This window comes from Simochromis diagramma, unplaced genomic scaffold (assembly GCF_900408965.1).
Source record: "Simochromis diagramma unplaced genomic scaffold, fSimDia1.1 OVJJ01000293.1, whole genome shotgun sequence".
NCBI classification, from domain to species: Eukaryota; Metazoa; Chordata; class Actinopteri; order Cichliformes; family Cichlidae; genus Simochromis; species Simochromis diagramma.
The window spans coordinates 86,027-108,909 of NW_024386801.1; the positions used below are offsets into that span (position 1 = coordinate 86,027).

Below are 22,883 nucleotides of genomic sequence, written 5' to 3' on the forward strand. Positions count from 1 at the left end.
GTGATATGGAAAAACTAAAATCATAAAATGAAAATGTATCCATGTACAACGATCACTCTAATGGCTTTAAAATATCAGTCGGCTGTTTTCAAACTCTTCTTTGAGAAAAAGAATGAACAAAAGAAAACATTCCATTTGTGTGAGTTGAAAGGCCTGTTGGATCATTGAACTGTACAGGTGCTGAACTCTATACAGACAACACATTATGTAATCAGCTAAGTAGCAAAGGGCCAGCTGCTGCTGAGCAACCAACCTTGTTTTATTGCAAGGATTTTGTAAGGTAGATGAGTCAGAGCAATGGTAAAAGTTACCAGTTGCTTTGCAACAAAATCTTCACCTAGCTGCTCTTGCTAATGCTGCTAGCATTATGGAAACATTAAGGCTAGCAGAGTTACTGAAGTCCATTACATCAAGACTAAAAGAATCTTGTTAATGTTTGCAAGTGCTGCACTGCAGGGAGGACTTTATCGTGGCTATAAAAGTCTAAGAATCCAAGACATGCAGTTGGATCAAGTTGAGGATGTGCATTTCTTAAATAAGGGTTGTATAGGAATTTCTTTTACTTATGTATTAATCACATTATTTTATTGTATGATGCCTTGGTGCCACTGGATTTTAACAAGTCTCACACTCATACATTAAGACAAATGGTGGGGGTGTAGTAAGGAAGTTGGGGGAAGCAGACAACTCCACAGGAAGAGTCTTTTGTCTCTTTGAGGACTCTGGGAGGTAGCAAGGGAGTGTGAACCTTAAAGTGTGAAACAGCTGTGTACTGCCTTTTGTTCCTGAAGAAGGTATTTAACTGAGAGCCATGCTGGGCTCAGGGAGACTCTGCTGACCGTCTGCCCCGCGGACATGTAGGCTCTCCACAAGCTTGGTTTTCTGTTCTTTGTGTGTTTGGATTAAAGAATGTTAGCTACCGCTCACCGCTCAGTCTGCAGGCTTTATTTAAGGGAAAACTTCCACAACAGGGTTTCAGTAGATTTAATGCAAGTTCAAATCTTCAATGTTTCACGTTTGAAGTTTGAAATAATCATATTTCAATACTTTTTATGATCCTGTAAGTGTCTGATATTGAATTTAAAGAGATTCTTTGAGAAATTCTTTGAGGCCTTTAAAGATCATAATGATCATGGTCTGGTACTAATAACTGACCAAAGCTCAGTTATATTGTGGTAAATAGACCAAGATTAAAAACAACTTAGTGAAAAGCCAAATCAAATGTAACTAAGAAAATGACTGAGGTGAAATGTTTGTTTGAAGTTTTATGTTGTTGGGCCAGAAACAATCTTTAATCTATTTATGGAGTCATGAGCTAACAAATAAAGAACAGCCTGAAAATAAAAGAAGCTGATTCAAACTGCGGAAAGTGTGAAATACAAGAAACAAATGTGAGTTTTGTATGTTTATTTCATATTTCACCAATGCAGTAGAAATAAGAAATGGATAAAAGTTTCCCAGATAACTTCCGACCAGGTCTAACTGCTAGTTAATGTCCATCTGCACACCGCCTCACTGTGGCGTTCTGAGTTGGACTTTCATGCGGTAAGGTTTGGGAGTCAGAGTGACCCCATAGACTGGAGTGAAGTCTGGTTCTCCTGCGTCCTCGGGCCAGATGAACTTGAACTTCCTCAGCAGAGTCACCATGATGAGGAAGAGCTCCATGCGAGCCAGACCCTCCCCGAGACACACCCGAGGACCTGAGACGTTGAAAAAAATACCTCAGTATCATCTACGACAGAAGATTTAATCAACTATGTCGGTATGTTAAACGTGTTTTCATGTACCTGCAGAGAAAGGCATGAAGGCCTCTGGTTTAACAAACTCTCCTTTGTCATCGAGGAAGTTTTCAGGGTTGAATTCATGAGGGAATTTCCACTGTCCCTCCTCGCTGAGCACTGAGGTCAGATTCTCGATGATCATTGTTCCCTGAGGACGAAATCAACCTCAAAACCATTAAGGATGCTCGTCACTTTCTCTGTTGCCAAAAACTATTTAACCAGTTGGCCCTTACCTTGGGAATGGAATAACCCATCAGCTCTGTGTCTTTAGTGGTGCAGTGGAAGACACTGAGAGGAACAGTGTTGGCAACTCTCTGTATCTCGTGAATCACAGCCTGGATGAAGAGAAGACATTTCTTTGACTTAGAGCAGAATACATGCATGCTGTCAAATTCAGCCACAAAAACAATGCATATATACTTTGAGCAATATTTTGATGAATAATTTAGTGGATCTGCAGTTCCACAGAGCAGCTGTTTTTTGACAGTCTGTGCTTTGGTTTGAGAGTCTCTGAGAAGAATCGACACAGCTACAAATAGAGTTACCGTTTCACTTTTACTCATTTATAAATTATTTCTAAACTTTACATGGCTTTGTGTCACCATCTAACAAACACAGCACTCACAACCAAACACCTTAGATGTAAGTAAAAAAAAAATACCTGCATGTAGGGCATCTTGTGTCTGTCCTCAAAACTGGCCTGATCTTTCCCTTCCAGCACTCGGTCTATCTCCTCCTGACATTGTTCTGTTAGAACAGGACAACACAAACACTTTGCAGTACACCATAACCAGCGATATACAGTGGGGCAAAAAAGTATTTAGTCAGCCACCGATTGTGCAAGTTCCCCCACCTAAAATGATGACAGAGGTCAGTAATTTGCACCAGAGGTACACTTCAACTGTGAGAGACAGAATGTGAAAAAAAAATCCATGAATCCACATGGTAGGATTTGTAAAGAATTTATTCGTAAATCAGGGTGGAAAATAAGTATTTGGTCAATAACAAAAATACAACTCAATACTTTGTAACATAACCTTTGTTGGCAATAACAGAGGTCAAACGTTTACTATAGGTCTTTACCAGGTTTGCACAGACAGTAGCTGGTATTTTGGCCCATTCCTCCATGCAGATCTTCTCGAGAGCAGTGATGTTTTGGGGCTGTCGCCGAGCAACACGGACTTTCAACTCCCGCCACAGATTTTCTATGGGGTTGAGGTCTGGAGACTGGCTAGGCCACTCCAGGACTTTCAAATGCTTCTTACAGAGCCACTCCTTTGTTGCCCGGGTGGTGTGTTTTGGATCATTGTCATGTTGGAAGACCCAGCCTCATTTCATCTTCAAAGTTCTCACTGATGGAAGGAGGTTTTGGCTCAAAATCTCACGATACATGGCCCCATTCATTCTGTCCTTAACACGGATCAGTCGTCCTGTCCCCTTGGCAGAAAAACAGCCCCATAGCATGATGTTTCCACCCCCATGCTTCACAGTAGGTATGGTGTTCTTGGGATGCAACTCAGTATTCTTCTTCCTCCAAACACGACGAGTTGAGTTTATACCAAAAAGTTCTACTTTGGTTTCATCTGACCACATGACATTCTCCCAATCCTCTGCTGTATCATCCATGTGCTCTCTGGCAAACTTCAGACGGGCCTGGACATGCACTGGCTTCAGCAGCGGAACACGTCTGGCACTGCGGGATTTGATTCCCTGCCGTTGTAGTGTGTTACTGATGGTGACCTTTGTTACTTTGGTCCCAGCTCTCTGCAGGTCATTCACCAGGTCCCCCCTTGTGGTTCTGGGATCTTTGCTCACCGTTCTCATGATCATTTTGACCCCACGGGATGAGATCTTGCGTGGAGCCCCAGATCGTGGGAGATTATCAGTGGTCTTGTATGTCTTCCATTTTCTGATGATTGCTCCCACAGTTGATTTTTTCACACCAAGCTGCTTGCCTATTGTAGATTCACTCTTCCCAGTCTGGTGCAGGTCTACAATACTTTTCCTGGTGTCCTTCAAAAGCTCTTTGGTCTTGGCCATGGCGGAGTTTGGAGTCTGACTGTTTGAGGCTGTGGACAGGTGTCTTTTATACAGATGATGAGTTCAAACAGGTGCCATTCATACAGGTAACGAGTGGGGGACAGAAAGGCGTCTTACAGAAGACGTTACAGGTCTGTGAGAGCCAGAGATTTTCCTTGTTTGAGGTGACCAAATACTTATTTTCCACCCTGATTTACGAATAAATTCTTTACAAATCCTACCATGTGAATTCATGGATTTTTTTTTCACATTCTGTCTCTCACAGTTGAAGTGTACCTCTGGTGCAAATTACTGACCTCTGTCATCATTTTAAGTGGGGGAACTTGCACAATCGGTGGTTGACTAAATACTTTTTTGCCCCACTGTAACTATGATTTTAGAAAAGTAACTTCGTAGGCATACAACATTTGATATACACTATATGGACAAGTATTTGACCACAATGCTTAATATTTGAATTCAGGTGTTTTCAGTGTCTTTGCCACAGATGTAACAAATTAAGCACGTAGCCATGCAATGTGCCTTTACGAACATCTGTGAAAGAATGAGTTGTTACACAGAGCACAGTGAATCAGAGTGTGGTACTCCAATCAACTGAAGTCAGCCACAAAGTGACAGACCATATTAAGTTACAGTGGGTTTGCTGAATGCGGAGGCACACAGTGCATTAAACTTGCTAATGCTCTGCTGAATCAATGACAATGCAGAGCCGTCCTCCTCTGGCATTACCATTGGCATTAAAACTATACATCGGCAGCTTCGTGACATGGGTTTCCATGGACGAGCAGCCCCTGTAGGTGTACTGTGTATGCAGTCCAGTATATTGGACCTAAACATCAACAAATCATTTGCAAAAATGGCTGTTTTACATTATGGGCCTTAGTATACAGCACAGCAGTGTGCATGACTTTATGGTACAAGAGAACAAGAGCTGATAACAAAAAGCCAAGTCATATGTGCAGGTTTACCTTGTATGTGTGGGTAGTTCACAAGATAAAGAAAACCAGTAAGCAGGGTGTTGGATGTAGTGTCAGTCCCAGCAAAGTAAATATCCAAGGTGAACCTAAGGAGCTGCGTTTCTGAAAATGAAGACCCATCGTTGCCTCTCTAAGAAAAAGTTATAAATGGAAAAGAAAGTGACAGACACGGTACGAGAGACGGAACGGTCACAGCCACACGTATGTTCACCTTTCTGCATTAAAACTATGAATCTCTTTTTAAAGAGTTGTGTTAGAATGAATTCAAATTGATTAGTTTTTAATTCATTAAACTGCAACTTGTATTTATATAAATTCTAATATATGACATTGTAAACTGCTCCTTTTACACACACCTTTTCCAGTTCATCCAAATAGCAGTCAATAAAGTCGCGCGCCTCTCCCGGGACTCTGGTCTTCTTGTGCTCCCTCACAAAATCAGCTACAAGATTTTCTAAAGTCTAAAAAATACAAGGGATTCTTCATTTCTTACAATTTGCTTTCAACAAATAAAGTACATAGAGTATGTCCTTGTAGTTAGTGTTTTCGTTGTATTACCTCAGCATTGTTGAAGACCTTCCTGAAAGGCAGCGGCAGGTAACGAATTAAAGGAAGAGAGTCATACAGCTGTAAATAAAGAGAAGTCTTCAGTTTTCCTTTGAGCTTCAGTTATACCTGATAAAAGATCCTCAGTATTTCCAACCACTAAAAAGGACAACATGAAGGACTTCTCTGTTCTACGTCTCCTTATGTCCAGTGCTTCCTTCTCTTACTGTCATGGTTGCAGCTTTTTCGCCTCAGAGTTTTTGAATAGCTTTAGAGTGTTTTGGATGAACTGTCAGTGTTGTTTTTGTTTTTTCAGTTTGGAGTTTGATTATTTGTTAAAGTGATTTACTGTTTCAACATTTGTTTTGAATCCTTGTTTTTTACTTATTACTTATTTATTTCTCTCATCGGTTCCTGCCTCTGCCACATCTTTCCCCTGAATCAGTTCATTCATGTTTCAGTAAGAGTTTATTTTCAGTTTTAATCTGATAATTACTTCAATCGTTTGTCTTGCTTAGGTTTTCAGTTTCTGACTGATATACACTACATTGCCAAAAGTATTCGTTCATCTGGCTGCACAAGCATATGAGTGAAATCCAATTATTAACCCAAAGGGTTTAAGATCATGTTGAATCACCCTCTTCATCTATGGCAGCTTCAACTCTTTTTGGAAAGCTTTCGACACGGTTCACGAGAGTGTTCATGGCAATTTTTGGCCATTCTTGACTGATGATGGACGAGAAGGTCTGGCTTACAGTCTCCACTCTAATTCATCCAAAAAGGATTGTGTCAGGTTGAGGTCAGGACTCTGTTTAGTCCAGTCAGCTTCTTCTGCAGCAAACTCACTCATCATCCATTATAGACTTGCTTTGTGCACTGGTACACAGTCATGTTGGAACAGGAATGGGCCGTCCCCAAACTGTTCCCACAAAGTTAGGAACATGAAATTGAAAATTCAAATGAATGATTTTGCATTTCTGGGACATTTTGTCTTTTGTTGGTGTTTTCTGCATCTTCATTCTGGATCTTAGTTCCTTTTGAAACTCTACAGACTCCACAGAGGTTGTGACACATAAAGCAGCTATCATTGTTATAGACTAAGGTGCTTTTACTCACCATAGCCCATGGTCCATTGGTTATCCTGGTATTCTCAGTAAAGCATCGGACAATAAATTGTATTAACGCATGATCATACTCATAGCGTGTGGCAAAAAGGACTTGACAGATGATATTGGAGGCCGCATTGTGGAACATAACTCGAGGACTCATGGTTTTACCTGTGCAAGAAATAATGTAACAGCACATAATTGTGAAATAATGCACAATAACGTGACAGGAAAAAAAGCACTACCCAATTTAGCTATGGATGCACAGATGGGCCTACCAACACTCTCTTCCAGGGTACTAATGATGTGTTTTATCTCCTTATGAATCCTGTCCTCCATTGAGTTCTTCCCCAGACCAAAGTTCCGCAAAGTGGTCAAAGCAAAGCGACGATGTTCCTTCCAACTAGAGCCGTAATCAGCCATAATGACCCCTACAACAAGTTTATTAGCACAAAGAGAAGAGAACCTAAGTATAATTCATGTAGTTATCCTACAGGACAGAGCTGAACTTTGCCTCCTCTTAAGTAAACTGGCAACATTTTGTGATCTTTTTTTCTCTTTTGGTGGAATTTTAATTTGAATGTGTGAATACAAATGCACGTCTTTTTTGTAGTCCTACCTAACATCGCATTGAATTCAATTCATTAAAAAAAAAATTATATAGCACCAAATCACAACAACAGTCGCCTCAAGGCGCTTTATATGAGCGAACAGTTCTTGGGATTTGGGGACATATCACATGACATGTCTTATATTACATGTAATGTTTATTGTACCTTTCCTCTTGGTGATATCACTGACAAACAAGTCTTGGGGTCGTCCAGCAAAATCAGTAGCCTTTGTCACTATAGCTTCTTTGATTGCCTTCATCCCATTGATGATTACAGCCGGTTTGAGACCGATGTAGATGCTGTAGACATCTCCATAGGACTTCCTCAGCTGGCAGAGAAAATAACAAGTGTTTGCAATTATTTTATGACAAATTCAGATGGATATTTTCATCAAATCTTGATGTGGGTTCAATCATCCAGTTAAGGAAACCTCAAAATGTGATTCTGCTCATCTGGATGTAGCGTATCTGAGTCTTACTGGAAGCACTGAAAATACAGACAATTGTTGCTATGTGCAAATGTACATGGAGATTTGTCTAACGTCATACTTTGTAAGGCTGTAATACAGTCCTTAAGCGTGGTATTAGTCGGCTGTTAGTGGTGGTTGTGTCAACGTAAGGCAAGCTCAGATGGACAGACCACAACGGATGTGCTCTATGTTCACTGTAAGTAGATGTTGAAGGTTTTTTCAGTAGGTGTCATAAGTAGCTAGTACTTGTGTGTATGTGTTAGTCCCCATAGGGAAATTACTCCTCTTTTTTTCTTTTTTCTTTTCTTTTTTTTTTATTGTTTATTATATTTTATTTTCAGATGTTACAGACGGGACAGACATGAGTGAGGGATAGGAAAGGGAGAAAGAAAGAGGAAGGAAAAGAAAAACAGACGGGGAGAGGGACAGTGAGAAAGGGGGGGAGGAAAAAAATCTCCTGGATCACCTGTTGAGAGAAGAAGAATAGAAAACAAGCAAAAAAAAACAAAAACAAAGCAACATACTAAACACAACACCATTGCATTAATCTAGCTAAGTGTAAACAGCAGTAAATACTAAATATTGAATGTTGTTGTGCAGCACGCAGGACAGACAGCGCACAATGTGCTTTGAAGTAGCAGCCAAGAAAGGTGTAATTTAAGTCTACGAACAGTGAACACCCGTGTGCACACCTGTGTGGATCAGCGCGCTTGTATTCAAATGGTTTCCACATGTAATGGTCTGCAAGAGGATGTAGAGAGCCATAGCCCCGTCCCCCAGGGCATGAAGCAGGCATGGAGGAGATCCAGGCCCCAGACATCCAGAGGCCCCAAAGTCCGAGAGCCCAAAGAGGACCACCGGAGGGGCATCCGTGCCACCCTCATGGGAAGGGCTGAGGATCCCCAGACAAGGCGTCACCCAGTAGCCACCGAGCAGAAGCTAGAGGGGGCTGCACCGGCGTGCCCGCCGGCTCTGCCGGCAGCCAGCTGTGCCAGAGTGAACCGAGCCGCAGGCCCAGAAGCCGGAGGCCCGAGGGCCCCCCGCACCCCGGAGGAGGCCTGACCAAGCAACAGGCGCCAGGCCCCGCCAGGTAGCCACCGGGAGCGAGCTGGTACATACCTGAGCACCCAGCCCCGGACACCAAGAACCACCAATGCACCGACCCCTGAGGGCATCAGTCACCGGCAGGGAGTGTGGTGAGGGGAGATAGGCCTTGGAGGGCCTGGGAGTTCCCAGAGAGGTGGAGTCTAAGACCCGACCTGACATATAGACACAGACACAAACATGCATTCCCACCCTCATGCACAAATATACAAATACTCAGCACTCAGCCAACGTAACGATAGACACAAATGGACATGTACACACAATGACACTCCCCAAACATACTCTATACCCCAGGTCCAGGTACCCTCGCCCCTGGAGGGGGAAACAGAACCCAGACCCAGGAGATGTTACCCTTCCCCCCGGGATGGAGGAAAGCAGACCGTCCCAGGCTCCGCAGCAGCAGGGAGGCCAATCGGACAGCCAACATCTCCTCCCAGCCCCCCCGCCCCAATGGCTAGCAGAGAACAGGGGTGTGTGAAGACCCCATACCTCCCTCCTCCCACTCATGTGTAGTGTTGCTGCGTGTTGTTCTAAAGTGCATTTAAAACAAGGGAGAGCAAGGCCTGATCTCTTGTTTGTATGGGAGAATATGTTCCTTTGGCAACTCCTCAACCTCGGCTATTAAAATGGCATGGGAGCAGGATTTGGGGGTGTGTGATTCAAGATGACTCTTGGGATAAAATTCTTTACCGGGTCCATGGCTCCTCATTATGTGCCAAACACGGGTTGATTCAATGTAAGAGTTTGCACCGTGTACACTGGACTAAAGCCAGACTAGCTCAAATATACCCCAACCTTAGCCCTGATTGCGACCGTTGTCATCAAACACCTGCCTCTCTAATACATATGTTTTGGTCATGTCCATCCCTCAAACAATACTGGATTAATATTTTTCTGACTTTATCAAAGATCATCCAGCTAACCCTCCAACCTGTGCCCTTAACTGCTTTGTTTAGGGTTCTTCCTGATACAGTTGTCTTGCAGACGCCCCAAGCGGATCTGGTAGCATTTCTCACCTTATTGGCAAGACGCAGAATATTGTTATGTTGGAAGTCCCCTTCTCCCCCATCCTGGGAAATCTGGATCAGAGACGCTTTGCATTTTAGCAAACTCGAAAAGATTAAATTCATCCTGCGTGGGTCTATGGCCAAATTTTTTAAGACCTGGCAACCCTTTTTTGACCATGTTCAGACTTTGTGGTCTTGCAACGCTCCCAATTAGCCAGCTCAGACTATATTATATTTTATTTTATCTTATGTTTAAGTAAGATGTTTAAGTTTAAGTATATGGACTCTATTGTGCCTGCGCCTTATGATGGCATTTACTTACCTACTTTATACATACAGTGGGGCAAAAAAGTATTTAGTCAGCCACCGATTGTGCAAGTTCCCCCACCTAAAATGATGACAGAGGTCAGTAATTTGCACCAGAGGTACACTTCAACTGTGAGAGAGAATGTGAAAAAAAAATCCATGAATCCACATGGTAGGATTTGTAAAGAATTTATTCGTAAATTAGGGTGGAAAATAAGTATTTGGTCAATAACAAAAATACAACTCAATACTTTGTAACATAACCTTTGTTGGCAATAACAGAGGTCAAACGTTTACTATAGGTCTTTACCAGGTTTGCACACACAGTAGCTGGTATTTTGGCCCATTCCTCCATGCAGATCTTCTCGAGAGCAGTGATGTTTTGGGGCTGTCGCCGAGCAACACGGACTTTCAACTCCCGCCACAGATTTTCTATGGGGTTGAGGTCTGGAGACTGGCTAGGCCACTCCAGGACTTTCAAATGCTTCTTACGGAGCCACTCCTTTGTTGCCCGGGCGGTGTGTTTTGGATCATTGTCATGTTGGAAGACCCAGCCTCGTTTCATCTTCAAAGTTCTCACTGATGGAAGGAGGTTTTGGCTCAAAATCTCACGATACATGGCCCCATTCATTCTGTCCTTAACACGGATCAGTCGTCCTGTCCCCTTGGCAGAAAAACAGCCCCATAGCATGATGTTTCCACCCCCATGCTTCACAGTAGGTATGGTGTTCTTGGGATGCAACTCAGTATTCTTCTTCCTCCAAACACGACGAGTTGAGTTTATACCAAAAAGTTCTACTTTGGTTTCATCTGACCACATGACATTCTCCCAATCCTCTGCTGTATCATCCATGTGCTCTCTGGCAAACTTCAGACGGGCCTGGACATGCACTGGCTTCAGCAGCGGAACACGTCTGGCACTGCGGGATTTGATTCCCTGCCGTTGTAGTGTGTTACTGATGGTGACCTTTGTTACTTTGGTCCCAGCTCTCTGCAGGTCATTCACCAGGTCCCCCCGTGTGGTTCTGGGATCTTTGCTCACCGTTCTCATGATCATTTTGACCCCACGGGATGAGATCTTGCGTGGAGCCCCAGATCGAGGGAGATTATCAGTGGTCTTGTATGTCTTCCATTTTCTGATGATTGCTCCCACAGTTGATTTTTTCACACCAAGCTGCTTGCCTATTGTAGATTCACTCTTCCCAGTCTGGTGCAGGTCTACAATACTTTTCCTGGTGTCCTTCGAAAGCTCTTTGGTCTTGGCCATGGTGGAGTTTGGAGTCTGACTGTTTGAGGCTGTGGACAGGTGTCTTTTATACAGATGATGAGTTCAAACAGGTGCCATTCATACAGGTAACGAGTGGGGGACAGAAAAGCTTCTTACAGAAGACGTTACAGGTCTGTGAGAGCCAGAGGTTTTCCTTGTTTGAGGTGACCAAATACTTATTTTCCACCCTGATTTACGAATAAATTCTTTACAAATCCTACCATGTGGATTCATGGATTTTTTTTTCACATTCTGTCTCTCACAGTTGAAGTGTACCTCTGGTGCAAATTACTGACCTCTGTCATCATTTTAAGTGGGGGAACTTGCACAATCGGTGGCTGACTAAATACTTTTTTGCCCCACTGTATTTCTTTTCTCTTACAGAATTGACTTATCTCTACAACTAAGCTGACCACTCATTATGTTTGTGTTTTGTTTTTGGGGTTTTTTTGGGGGGGGGGGGTTTCTTGGTTTGTGTGTTTTGTTTTTTCTGTGTCTGTGTGGGGGTGTGGGCTTTGAAACTCTCCACATCTCTCTTGTACACTCAGGAACTGTTATTGATTATACTGTTATAGATTGGACCCTTTCTTTTTTCTTTTTGTACACCCACTGGTACTCCTATAATTATGAGGTGGGAGTGTATGTTTCATATTGTTTTATGTTCTTCAAAAAGAAAACGGCATATTGTTCAGTTTGTCTTTTGTAAAAATGGATGCAGAAACTTTAATAAAAATATCTGAGGAAAAAAACAAAAAAAAACAAGGGAGAGCATGGTGCTGCTGCCAGAGAGCAGCAGGTGTTAGCACGGCCCCTCCCGAGAACCCTCAATGTCTACATGGGTTTAAAATTGAGAGGTGGGCACCAGCGCCAGAGGTAGGTTTGAGTACACAGACCGTCCACTGGACGCCGTTAACGTGCCCACCCTCAAGGCCCTATATATATGTGTGTGTTATGAGAGTGTAAGTAATGTGGATGTCTAAGTTGTGAGATAAAATTGAGGCACAGGTGGCCAGAAGGGGACAGAGGGGGGGAATGTCTCCCCTGCACCCTTGTGACATACCCGCACCCCAAGGCCCTACCTGTGTGGGTGAGTGAGGTGGAGCGGGAAGAGGGAGGTAGCCTGGGATGGGGAGGAAAAGGAGGGAGGGGAGGATGCCCCTCCCTAGGGCCAGCTCCCCCGCTGACCCCAGTAGGCACCCCCGTCCTCTGGTACCCACCAAGGCAAGGGAGCCCAGGCCCATCCAGACCGGGGCCTACGGTAGCACTGCCAAGCCCAACAGGACCCGGGGCAGCCCACCCTACCCCACCGCAGAGGAAACTGTACCCACCCCAACATTCAATCGTCTCCCAGACTACACAAGACAACAGACACCCAGGTTAAGTTTATTCTCCACCTCTCCTATGTCTCTCCCCCACCTGCAGAGTGGACTCCTGCAAGGATGGAACAACCTCCCTGCCAGTTGAAGAGCCCCCCAGTTAGGCCGATGCACCAGAGGCCGCCTGCGCCAGGGCTGAGCCCCCGTGCACCCACCCGCTCACAACCTCAGTGACACACCGACGAGGACTGAAGCCCCCAAGGCCCAGCCAGAGCCCCAGCACGGAGGCGAAGCACCCCCAACCCCAAACCCCCACACCTGCCCCGGATCCACTCAGGGGCAGCCAGGCCACCAGGCCAGTAACCTACGTCCACCAGTACAGACCATCCTCCAGCCCCGCTGCACGCAGCCACGAGGAGAACAACCTCTAAGAGCGACCAGAGCCACTAACCAGGTTATGAACACAACCTCCTCTGCATTTAACCCATTCACCCAGTGAAGCAGTGGGCAGCCACCAATGCAGCGCCCGGGGAGCAGTGTGTAGGGATGGTACCTTGCTCAGGGTAGCTGTTCAGTGGAGTCAAACCCCCGACCTTACAATCATGGGGCAACCACTCTACCTACTGAGCTATCCCTGCCACTTGGAACTTTTTGCAAAAAATAAAATGCTACCCATAACTTGTTCAACTTATGGTTCACCTAAGCAAGCTCTTACATCATCTGACAGAAAGGACAAAATAATAAAGTACCTAGCTAAAAAAAAAAAAAGCTCAGTGGAGGAACTGATATCTAACTACAGTAGAAGCGACGGTAACGTGCTTGAAACTCACAGTATAACCTTAAAGCTACATACATTTGCAGATCTGCTATGGCCAGTGTTGGAAAGGTTACTTATAAAATGTATTCCATTACAGATTACAGATTACATGCCCCAAAATGTATTCTGTAACGTATTCCGTTACGTTACTCGATGAGAGTAACGTATTCTGAATACTTTGGATTACTTAATATATTATCATGCTTTTTACAACAACGTGAATGTACTATTGCTGTGATTTATTACTGTTACTGAAGGTCCGCAGCTCCGAACCGTAGTAAAGGGACCTCTGACTAATACGGTGGGTTCTGTGTCGGGCTCGTAGCCGAAAAATAGCTTTACTTTGTTGTCTGGGTCGACTTTGCTAGTGAGAGACAGAGAGAGGCGTTGAAAGACTGCTCTAACTGAACTTGTTGTTTTCGGAGGAAAACACGAACACGGTGTACAGTCGAGTCTTAATAGCTTACTTACAACTGGGCTCGTCAGGCACTCTTCTTGGCTGCAGTGGTTATTATTATATTTACATGCTTCCAGCTCCCGTTTGTGCTCGGTGACAGCTCGTACTTTTCCTTTTTCTCCCTCCTCGCGCTCACAGACCCATAACGTGTATGGCAGTCCATTCTCCCTGCAGAGTGGACTACACTGCCCATGATGCTACATTCTTTAGAGCTATACCTGTAGCATTCTGCCTATTAGCTTAGCACAACAACAACAAAAAGGCGCTCTCTCACCCAGGAAACACGCAGAGAGAGAGAGCGTCACCCTGTAACCATGGCAACCGTAACGCTGCCCCCTGGAACAACAGAACGTAGCTGTCAAACAAAACCCAAACAGTCCTGACCCGCCACGATATGAAACAGGAAAGTACCGCCGTGTAATCCATTTATTTCAACAAAGTAACTGTATTCTAAATACCACCTTTTTAAACGGTAACTGTAACGGAATACAGTTACTCATATTTTGTATTTTAAATACGTAACGGCGATACATGTATTCTGTTACTCCCCAACACTGGCTATGGCAAAAGTTATTAAATTGAAAAGCTGGGTGATTTATGACTGATGACTTACTTGTATTTTCAGTGCTTCCAACAATGTTTCCTGCTATTAATCTCTATGCACACTTAAATGATTATTTACACATTTAAAAAATCCGATTTATACACTGAACATTCTGAATACCCGTCTGCAGATCCCTGCACAGACTCACAAACCTTTGTACAGATTAACAGATTTAATTACACATCTCCAAATCTGATTTGATTTCAAAACAATCCAAATAACAAAATGTATGACTTGGAATATGGGATGGATACACCAAAGTGTGTAGCTAGTGCACTCTATGCAGACATTGTGTTATGCAATCACATAAAGGAACGCAGGATTGGTTACCTGTGCCATTATATTGCAAGATTTTCAGTGCTTTAAAAAGTATATTAATTTTTACAACCATTGTTTTACATTTGTAGTTTTTAACCTATAGCAATGATGGAATCTGTCAATGTTAGGAAAAGCATAATGATGATCATATGTCTTTGTAACTAAACAGACCCATTTAAATACTAATAACAGTCGTTACATCTGTGCCATAAAATAGCCTATTTAAAGAAAATAGCTTTCATTGCAAGTGTTTTCTTACTCTCTCAAAGTCCTTTAAGGGGTTCTCCAGTCTCAGCTGTAAAATGTTTCCCAGTAGGGGCAGAATTGGGGGTCCTGGTGGAAAGTTCTTTGGTCTTCGGGACTTGAGTTGAAGGATGATAAAGAAAATGCAAAGCCATAGCAGCAAAACTGAAATCAACATGATAGAATCAATTGGACTGCAAAAAGAGGAGTAGCTGGATAACCTGCCAGAAAATGTTAGCTCAGCTCTGCCTTTGCTAATGTTGACTTTTCGCCCTGTGCCAACTTCATGTCAAGAGACAAACCACTTTCAGATTAAAGCAGACAACTCAGCGGCAGGCGAAGTTACTTGTCAGACAATAAGTAACAAGAATTCGTAGAAATGGAGGGCCAAAGGTAAATGCCAGAGCTCTTTGAAAGAAATTTGACTCCACTGTTATATTCCTCTGTTATCTCCACTGGACTAACACGTTCAAAGTTTATCTTAATTATGAAAGTTAACTATAGATGCAGTGCAACTGCCACCACTGACACCAACAGTGCACATACTCTTTTAGTTGTAACTTTTAGAGCTCTGCACGGTGAAGCTCCCCAGTATATCTCTGACCTGTTGAAACCTCGTGCTTCATCCCGAGCACTCAGGTCTTCAGGTCAGAGGCTACTGGTGGTCCCACGTACTGGGTTTAAAACACGTGGGGATCGAGCCTTTCAGGCACCGAGGCTGTGGAACTCTCTGCCGTTGTCTTTACGCTGTCTAGACTCTACTGACTCCTTTAAAAAGCAGCTGAAGACATTTTTACACAAACGGGCTTTTAATTAATTTTAACTTGTATGTCTGATCTTATTGTGAAGCACTTTGTGATTTTTATCTGTGAAATGTGCTATATAAATAAATTTTACTTACTTACTCTCCAGACACTTTATTAGGTACACCTCAATGTTACCAAATTTAACCCATTTTTGCCCTCAGACATAGACTCAACAAAGTGCCTGCAACACTTCTTACAGATTCTGGTCCGTGCTGACAGGAAAGCATCATGCGCTAGCTGCAGATTTGTTGGCTCCACATCACGTTCAAAACACTGGTTTGAGATTATCTGAGTTTTGTGATATGGCGCTATCATGCTGCTGAAAGCAAGGTGTTTACTTTTTGTTCTGTGTGAAAGGTAAGTGAGGAGAAAAGTCATTCTGACTCAACCACCTCCAGATAAATGCAGATTAATCAGTGTTATGACCAAAATCTCATATCCTGATATAAGACATTTATCCTCCCGACAACAATATATTTCACAAAAATTGTACACTTTCTGCGAATCTCGGGCAACTTGCCTTCCGTGTTCAGCTGGGTGTCGTGTACCTGGAGTCGAGTGTTTTGACCGATGCATTAAACTATACATTTTTAGACATAAGTTTTAACAGCCGCCATCTTCTATGTATTTATTACACGGCGTGCTGCTGAGAAGAGCCTGTTCTAATGTTTGAGTCTAAGGTTTATTTTGAGCACCTGACGGCTCTTTTTTGCTTCTCATCCATAAACTCTCTCCACACTCTTTCACATGACTCTTGCGTAGGTGGTAGAAGAGGTTTGCCGTGTTTGAGTCTGAGTTGGGGGCCGGTTTCCTGCATAACTTGCATCGTACAGTTCTCTGGTCTATGTCACACTTTCCATAACCAAACCATGTCCATGCTACAGAGGTAGCCCCTCATTTAGGAATAAGTTTGGATTTGTTTGGACTGGTACTTCTGTTTGGAGCTACCTGGTTCTGCCTCATCTTTACTGGTCATACTGGTATTCTTTGTGCCTGCATCCACGTGGTGACTCTAAGTGCCATTTATACTTACTTTATGTTTTTATTTGAGGTCATTTGTTTGATGCATATTCTGAAATTTGATGTTTGAGAATAATGTTTGTTGTCATCATTCCAGTTTATTTTGAAAAACCTCAACAGGATCTTCAGCTTTATTGTGAAAGGTTTATGTGGAAAATACACAAGCGGACAGCGGAGTCACACGATGGGTTTACCGTTGTTGTTGCTAATGACAACGCATTAAAACAGTTGCTTGTCCATCTGTAGTGTGGTTATTTTAAATATAAGAAAAAAAGACAACTTTAAGAAATTAATATAGCCTCTACAGTGACCATCACCATAAAAAGTTTATTTTGCAACACCACGAAACAAACGATAGCGTAATATGAAACGATAGACGTTTTCATATCGTCATCCGATATATACTGTTATATCGATCAGCCCTAATCAGTGTCACGTATTGATTAACAAGAAGTTGGAATACCAAAGGTAAGTAAGCGAGCTTTGGAGGCCAAAGGTAAGTGCTGGAGTTGAAAGAGAAAAAAACTGAACTCCACTGTTATTGATTAATTGATTGATCATACTTTATTCATCCCGAGGGAAATTTGGTTAAGGCTGCCAGCCGTGCCAGCGCCGTCTTACCCTTCCCACCATATATACATTACACAAACATCACATGGGGAAGACAGGTCAGAGAGGTATAACATGAAAAAAGCACAACATGAGGAAAGACAAGGAGAACAAAATAACTCCCCCCAGACTGAGCTCCAACAGGGAGATCAGTTTGAGAACAGAAAAAACACCTCTGCACATGAAAAAACTCTCAATACACCAAAGAAACACATGACAAGCAACGGGGGGGGGGGGGGGGTAAAGGGTGAGAGACAGCCGATTTAGACAGTACATCCGGGCCTGCAGCATAAGCGCTGGTCTCCTTGATCCACCGTCAGCATCGGAGGGGAATAAGCGTCGAAGGCGTTTGGAGGGGGAGGGGGGATGAGTGCACATCTGCATGTGTATATGTCTGTGTGTGTGTCCAGAGTTCAGCTGAGACAGTGTCCTTCGCCCTGCTAGGCTAAGTAAACAGTCTTCCAGCCAACACAGGTGGCCTTGCATAGGATAGGAAGAACAGTCAAAGCACAGTCTGTTATCAGGGTGTTGTTGTTCAGCTCCAGCCTTGAGACCACAGCTGGCGCCAAAGGGGTCTCCGCATGAAGTGATGGTGGTTTTTACTTTAGTGCGAACAGCTCATATGAATTTCAAAGCTGTTCTAACAGTCCGACACTGGTCTCTCAATCTCCCGTTGGAGAGCCGTGAGCTTCTCCATGATGTTATCAAACTTGTGCTCCGTGATGTTGTCATTCTTGTGCTCAAAGAGCCGATTTCTGAGAACTCACGACCGGCAGTGAGCTTCTCCGAGATGTAATCTAATTTGCACTCAGAGGTCTTATTCTGAGTGTTCACGGCAGCCGTAAGCTTCTCCAAGATCTTATCCGTGCTGTACTCAATGAGCCCATTTTGAGAACTCACGCCTCGTCCCATCGTTTCAATCCCAGCGGGCAGCCTTGTGGGGGTTTGAACAGCCGGTTCCGCTTTCTCAATTCTTCGATAAGTCAGGGCCAAGCCAGCTCCGATCAGCAAGAACTGTTATCATCATCTTATATGATGAATCAACACATAAGATGATGATAACAGTTGTGAACACCAACCATAGATGCGTTCTTTGCTGATGGGGGACATTCAATACATATAATCGCTGGACACTTTATTAGGTATATCTCACTATCTCACTACATTCAAGGCTATCCATCATCTCTCACCTTCATACCTCTGACCTTGTTCAGATCATCATTCCTTTTCGGTCTCTCAGCTCTTCTTTTCTTTCCGTCCCTTTCCCCGGCTAGCCATCGTGGGGCGCAGGGTTTTCTGCTGCTCTGCCCCCCCATCTTTGGAACGTCCTTCCTCCTGAGATAAGAAACATCACTCATCCCTCTTTTTAAGTCCAGACTCAAAACTCACCTGAGCACAAATCAGCAGTGAATATTTCACAGAGCTCCACAAACAAGTGTTAGCACTATAAGCAAAGTGTGCATTATATTAATCTCGTAATCCTGGAAAAGCATCTCTGGGATGTTTAAGAGTTTGGAATTTCTTTAGTTCATTCCTGATGTTCAGCGTTCCTCAGACAAGTCAGCGTCCAGTCAGGATCAGTTCCACAGTGCTACTGAATTGAATTAAATAGTGCTTTCACACAGGTGAACTCAGCTTAAATGAATGATGTAGTGGATGGTTTCAGTCTCCTTCAAAGCAAACTCAGAGCGGTGGGAGTCGTCACACAAAGACAGAGAGAGAAGCAAGAAACACTCGTCGGGAAGCTTAAATCCCCACTCTGTAAAACCGTTGTGTTTTAAAAGGGTTTAAAAGCTCTGACTGGCAACTTTGAGTTTTAGGTCACAGGACAGAACAGCTGTCCAGTAACCATCACAGTGGCAGACATCCAGAGGGTCTCCAGTATGAAAACTTGCTTCTTCATGCCCCAACATGATTCTTGCCTACTGGCTGAAGAAGCTGACTGCACTCCCCGAGCATCTGGCAGCACAAATGAACCAGCTGCTAATCAATGAGAGACAGCCGGAATGGCTAACCGAAGGCCGGACAGTCCTGATCCCCAAGGACCCCCAGAAGGGACCGGTCCCATCCAACTACCGGCCAATAACCTGCATCAGTATCACATGGATGCTCCTGCCAGCGTCTAAGATGAACAGGCACATGGGTCAATACATGAGCGGCGTGCAGAAAGGATTCGGCAGAGGGGTGAAGCACCAGCTCCATGGTAGACATGGCTGTCGCTCGATGCTGTAAGACCCCGCTCCCCAACCTGTGCACCACCTGGATAGACTGCAAGTCAGCCTGTGACTCAGTGCCCCACACACAGACTTTTTTGTTCAGTGTGACTGTTTATGATGAGACAAATGAAAATGTAAATGCAAGAAAACTGACTGGTTTTTTGTTGTTGTTTTTTTTGCCTGTCCCGTTTGGCTCTTTTGCCATCAGAATTATTGTCTAAAGGCGAAGAAAGATGCCCAACGGATTTACTTTAACAAATTGACCATCCCAGCCTTGCCGTAATGGTCTATTTGATTCACCTTTTATTGTTTATTTTATTTATTTTTTATTTTCCACTTGCTAGATACGGGACAGACTTGAATGAGGAAAAGAAAAGGGAGAAAGGAAGGGGGGGGGGGGGACAGCGGAGAAGAGGGACGGGGATAAAGGGCAAAAAAACAAAAACCAACAAAATAAGCAGACAAAAAAATAAAACATCTATCAATCACCTGGGTCACCTGTTGAGAAAGAAAAAAGAAAACAAGCAGAAGAGAACAAGAGTAATAGAATAAACAACATCACAATGATATATGGGAATATGACAGTAAATACTAAATATTAAACATTATTGTGCAGCACGTAAGATTGACAGCGCACAGTGTGCTTTGAGGTAGGAGCCAAAAAGGGTGTAGTTTGTGTGTGTGATCACCCGTGTGTACACCTGTGAGCATGGACGCGCTTGTTTTTAAAAGGTTCCTTCATGTAATGATCTGCTAGAGGGTGTGGGGGGGCCACAGCCCCGTCCTCCAGGGCATGAAGCAGGTATGGAGGAGATCAAAACTCCAGACATCCAGAGGCCCCCAGAACACAAGAGACCAAGGAAGACCAACAGAGGGGCAGCCGCGCCACTGTCCCAGAAAGAGCTGAGGAGAGTCCCAGATGAGGGCTCACTCAGCAGCCGCGGAGCAGAAGCCAGGGGGAGTTGCAGTGACGCGCCCGTGAGCTCCGCCGGCAGCCAGCCGTGCCAGAGTGACCGAGCCCCAGGCCAAGAGGCCAGGGGCACCCCACCCCCGAAGTGGCCCGAGCGAGCCCCAGGCCCCAATAAGCAGCCACCAAGGAGTGAGCCGGTGGGTACCTGGACGCCCATCCCCAGACACAAAGAACCACCAACGCACCGATGTCTGAGGGAGTCCGCCACCGGCAGGGGGAGTGGTGGTGGGGGGAGATAGACCTCCAAACCTTGGAGGGCCTGAGATGTCCCCAGAGAGGTGGCGTCTGATACCCAACCTGACATATAGACACAGACATACAGGCACACACAGATACAAACATCCATTCCCACCCTCATGCTCTCATATGCACTTACTCCACACTCAACCAACGTGGAGACAGACATAGAGATTATTTACAAAGAAAATAGGAAACTAACTTAAGTCAACACAAAACAAACATATATACAACATCTATACATCTATATACCCACCATTTAAACCCCGGAACACCATACCATCGGCTTGCATAACCCCCGTATAATCGGCGATCACAGCGAGTCTACGCGACCGGCTTTATTAAAGGTAAGTGGGAAAATATGTTGGCCACCCTCTGCGCCGCTCAAAATATACCTCTCACCCCTTTTTGTTTATCTGCCCGGTCGACGAAAAGACGCGCAGCCACGGTAATTGTAGAAACTAATGGTGGTGGTGCGTGTATGCGCCCAGATCAGCTGTCTGCGGCCCGGGACGGTGTAACTCCGTCACAGGGGCCCAGGCCCATCCGGACCGGGGCCCAGAACAGCAGCGTCGCCCGGCCCCACAGAGCCCGGGACAAGAAAACTGACTGTTGACAGTGGTCAGACGCCTGTAGTAGTGCAAGAGACTTTTGTAAGGTGGTTGCTTGATGTTTTAACGTTGTTTGGCTGGTAGCTGCCTTTAGTCCATGTTTAGAGCTGTGAGCTAAGTGTAAATGACCTCATTAATATTTGGTAAAGTGTTTTGTAAACTTATGAGTGGCTATTATATTGTTGGAGTGAATGCTTTTATTTTGAAAGTCACAGAGCGACAAGGTGCCGTAAATCAAGTGGCGTAAACCATATGGCAGAAGCGCGAGTTTTAATGCACAGAGAGAAGGTGTGCTCTATGGTTAAGGGACGGGAATGGGAAAAAGTTTTAGTGTTATTTGTTATGTAAGGTAAGGAGAATTAATTTGTAATAAATGAATAAGTCAAAAGGTTAAAGGTTAAATTTACCCTTTTTAATTTTTCATATTTATTTCCTATCTTATTCATAGCCTTTCCTTTTTTTTGTTTTCTTTAGGTCACGAGCAGTTGTCCAAGCATTTCACTACATATCGTACTGTGTATGACTGTGTACGTGACAAATAAAATTTGAATTTGAATTTGAATTTGAATTTAAAGGTAACACACTGTTTGATTTACTAATAGTCTTTTATTCTGTATGTTGTAGCTCTTACGGTGTGTTCACATACACGGCTGTTTAACAAAAGGATTGTGAACCATCAGTTTGAGAGACCATCTTTTCAACCGGGGATGCTACAGTAAGAAAAAAAGGACTGTGTGAAAATAAATATTTAGACTGCAGGAACTGTTAGAAACATAAAGGGGAGTTTCATGTGTTTATTTCGTGTTTCAATAATACAACAGAAGACAAAAACTGGAATGCTCTATAATCTTTCACTTAATAGTATCCCAGATGCGTTCCCACCAGGATTTCCAGGATTTCCATGGTTAGTTTGTGACCTCACTGTGGCGTTCTGAGTTGGACTTTCATGCGATAAGGTTTGGGAGTCAGAGTGACCCCATAGACTGGAGTGAAGTCTGGTTCTCCTGCATCCTCGGGCCAGATGAACTTGAACTTCCTCAGCAGAGTCACCATGATGAGGAAGAGCTCCATGCGAGCCAGACCCTCCCCGAGACACACCCGAGGACCTGAGACGTTGAAAAAAATACCTCAGTATCATCTACGACAGAAGATTTAATCAACTATGTCGGTATGTTAAACGTGTTTTCATGTACCTGCAGAGAAAGGCATGAAGGCCTCTGGTTTAACAAACTCTCCTTTGTCATCGAGGAAGTTTTCAGGGTTGAATTCATGAGGGAATTTCCACTGTCCCTCCTCGCTGAGCACTGAGGTCAGATTCTCGATGATCATTGTTCCCTGAGGACGAAATCAACCTCAAAACCATTAAGGATGCTCGTCACTTTCTCTGTTGCCAAAAACTATTATCATCAGAGAACTGCACTACAACGTATTTTGTAATTCTA

General features: G+C 43.9%; 2 protein-coding genes across 2 annotated transcripts; both read right to left on the bottom strand.

The window, feature by feature from the left end:
* Positions 1-1,503: 1,503 nt before the first annotated feature.
* On the bottom strand, positions 1,504-15,193 carry LOC120729396 (cytochrome P450 2F2-like). Its single transcript, XM_040024929.1, has 11 exons — positions 14,989-15,193; positions 7,227-7,389; positions 6,729-6,881; positions 6,461-6,621; positions 5,357-5,425; positions 5,155-5,259; positions 4,790-4,928; positions 2,443-2,528; positions 2,015-2,116; positions 1,788-1,929; positions 1,504-1,700 (listed from the first exon to the last, which is right to left on the bottom strand). Exons 1-11 carry the CDS (start codon positions 15,148-15,150, stop codon positions 1,513-1,515), a joined length of 1,470 nt encoding a protein of 489 aa, XP_039880863.1. The 5' UTR covers positions 15,151-15,193; the 3' UTR covers positions 1,504-1,512.
* Positions 15,194-22,220: 7,027 nt separating this feature from the next.
* Positions 22,221-22,806, bottom strand: LOC120729397 (cytochrome P450 2D9-like). The gene is made up of 2 exons (XM_040024932.1): positions 22,635-22,806; positions 22,221-22,547 (listed from the first exon to the last, which is right to left on the bottom strand). The coding sequence occupies exons 1-2, from the start codon at positions 22,768-22,770 to the stop codon at positions 22,360-22,362; spliced, it is 324 nt and encodes a 107-aa protein (XP_039880866.1). The 5' UTR covers positions 22,771-22,806; the 3' UTR covers positions 22,221-22,359.
* Positions 22,807-22,883: the final 77 nt, after the last annotated feature.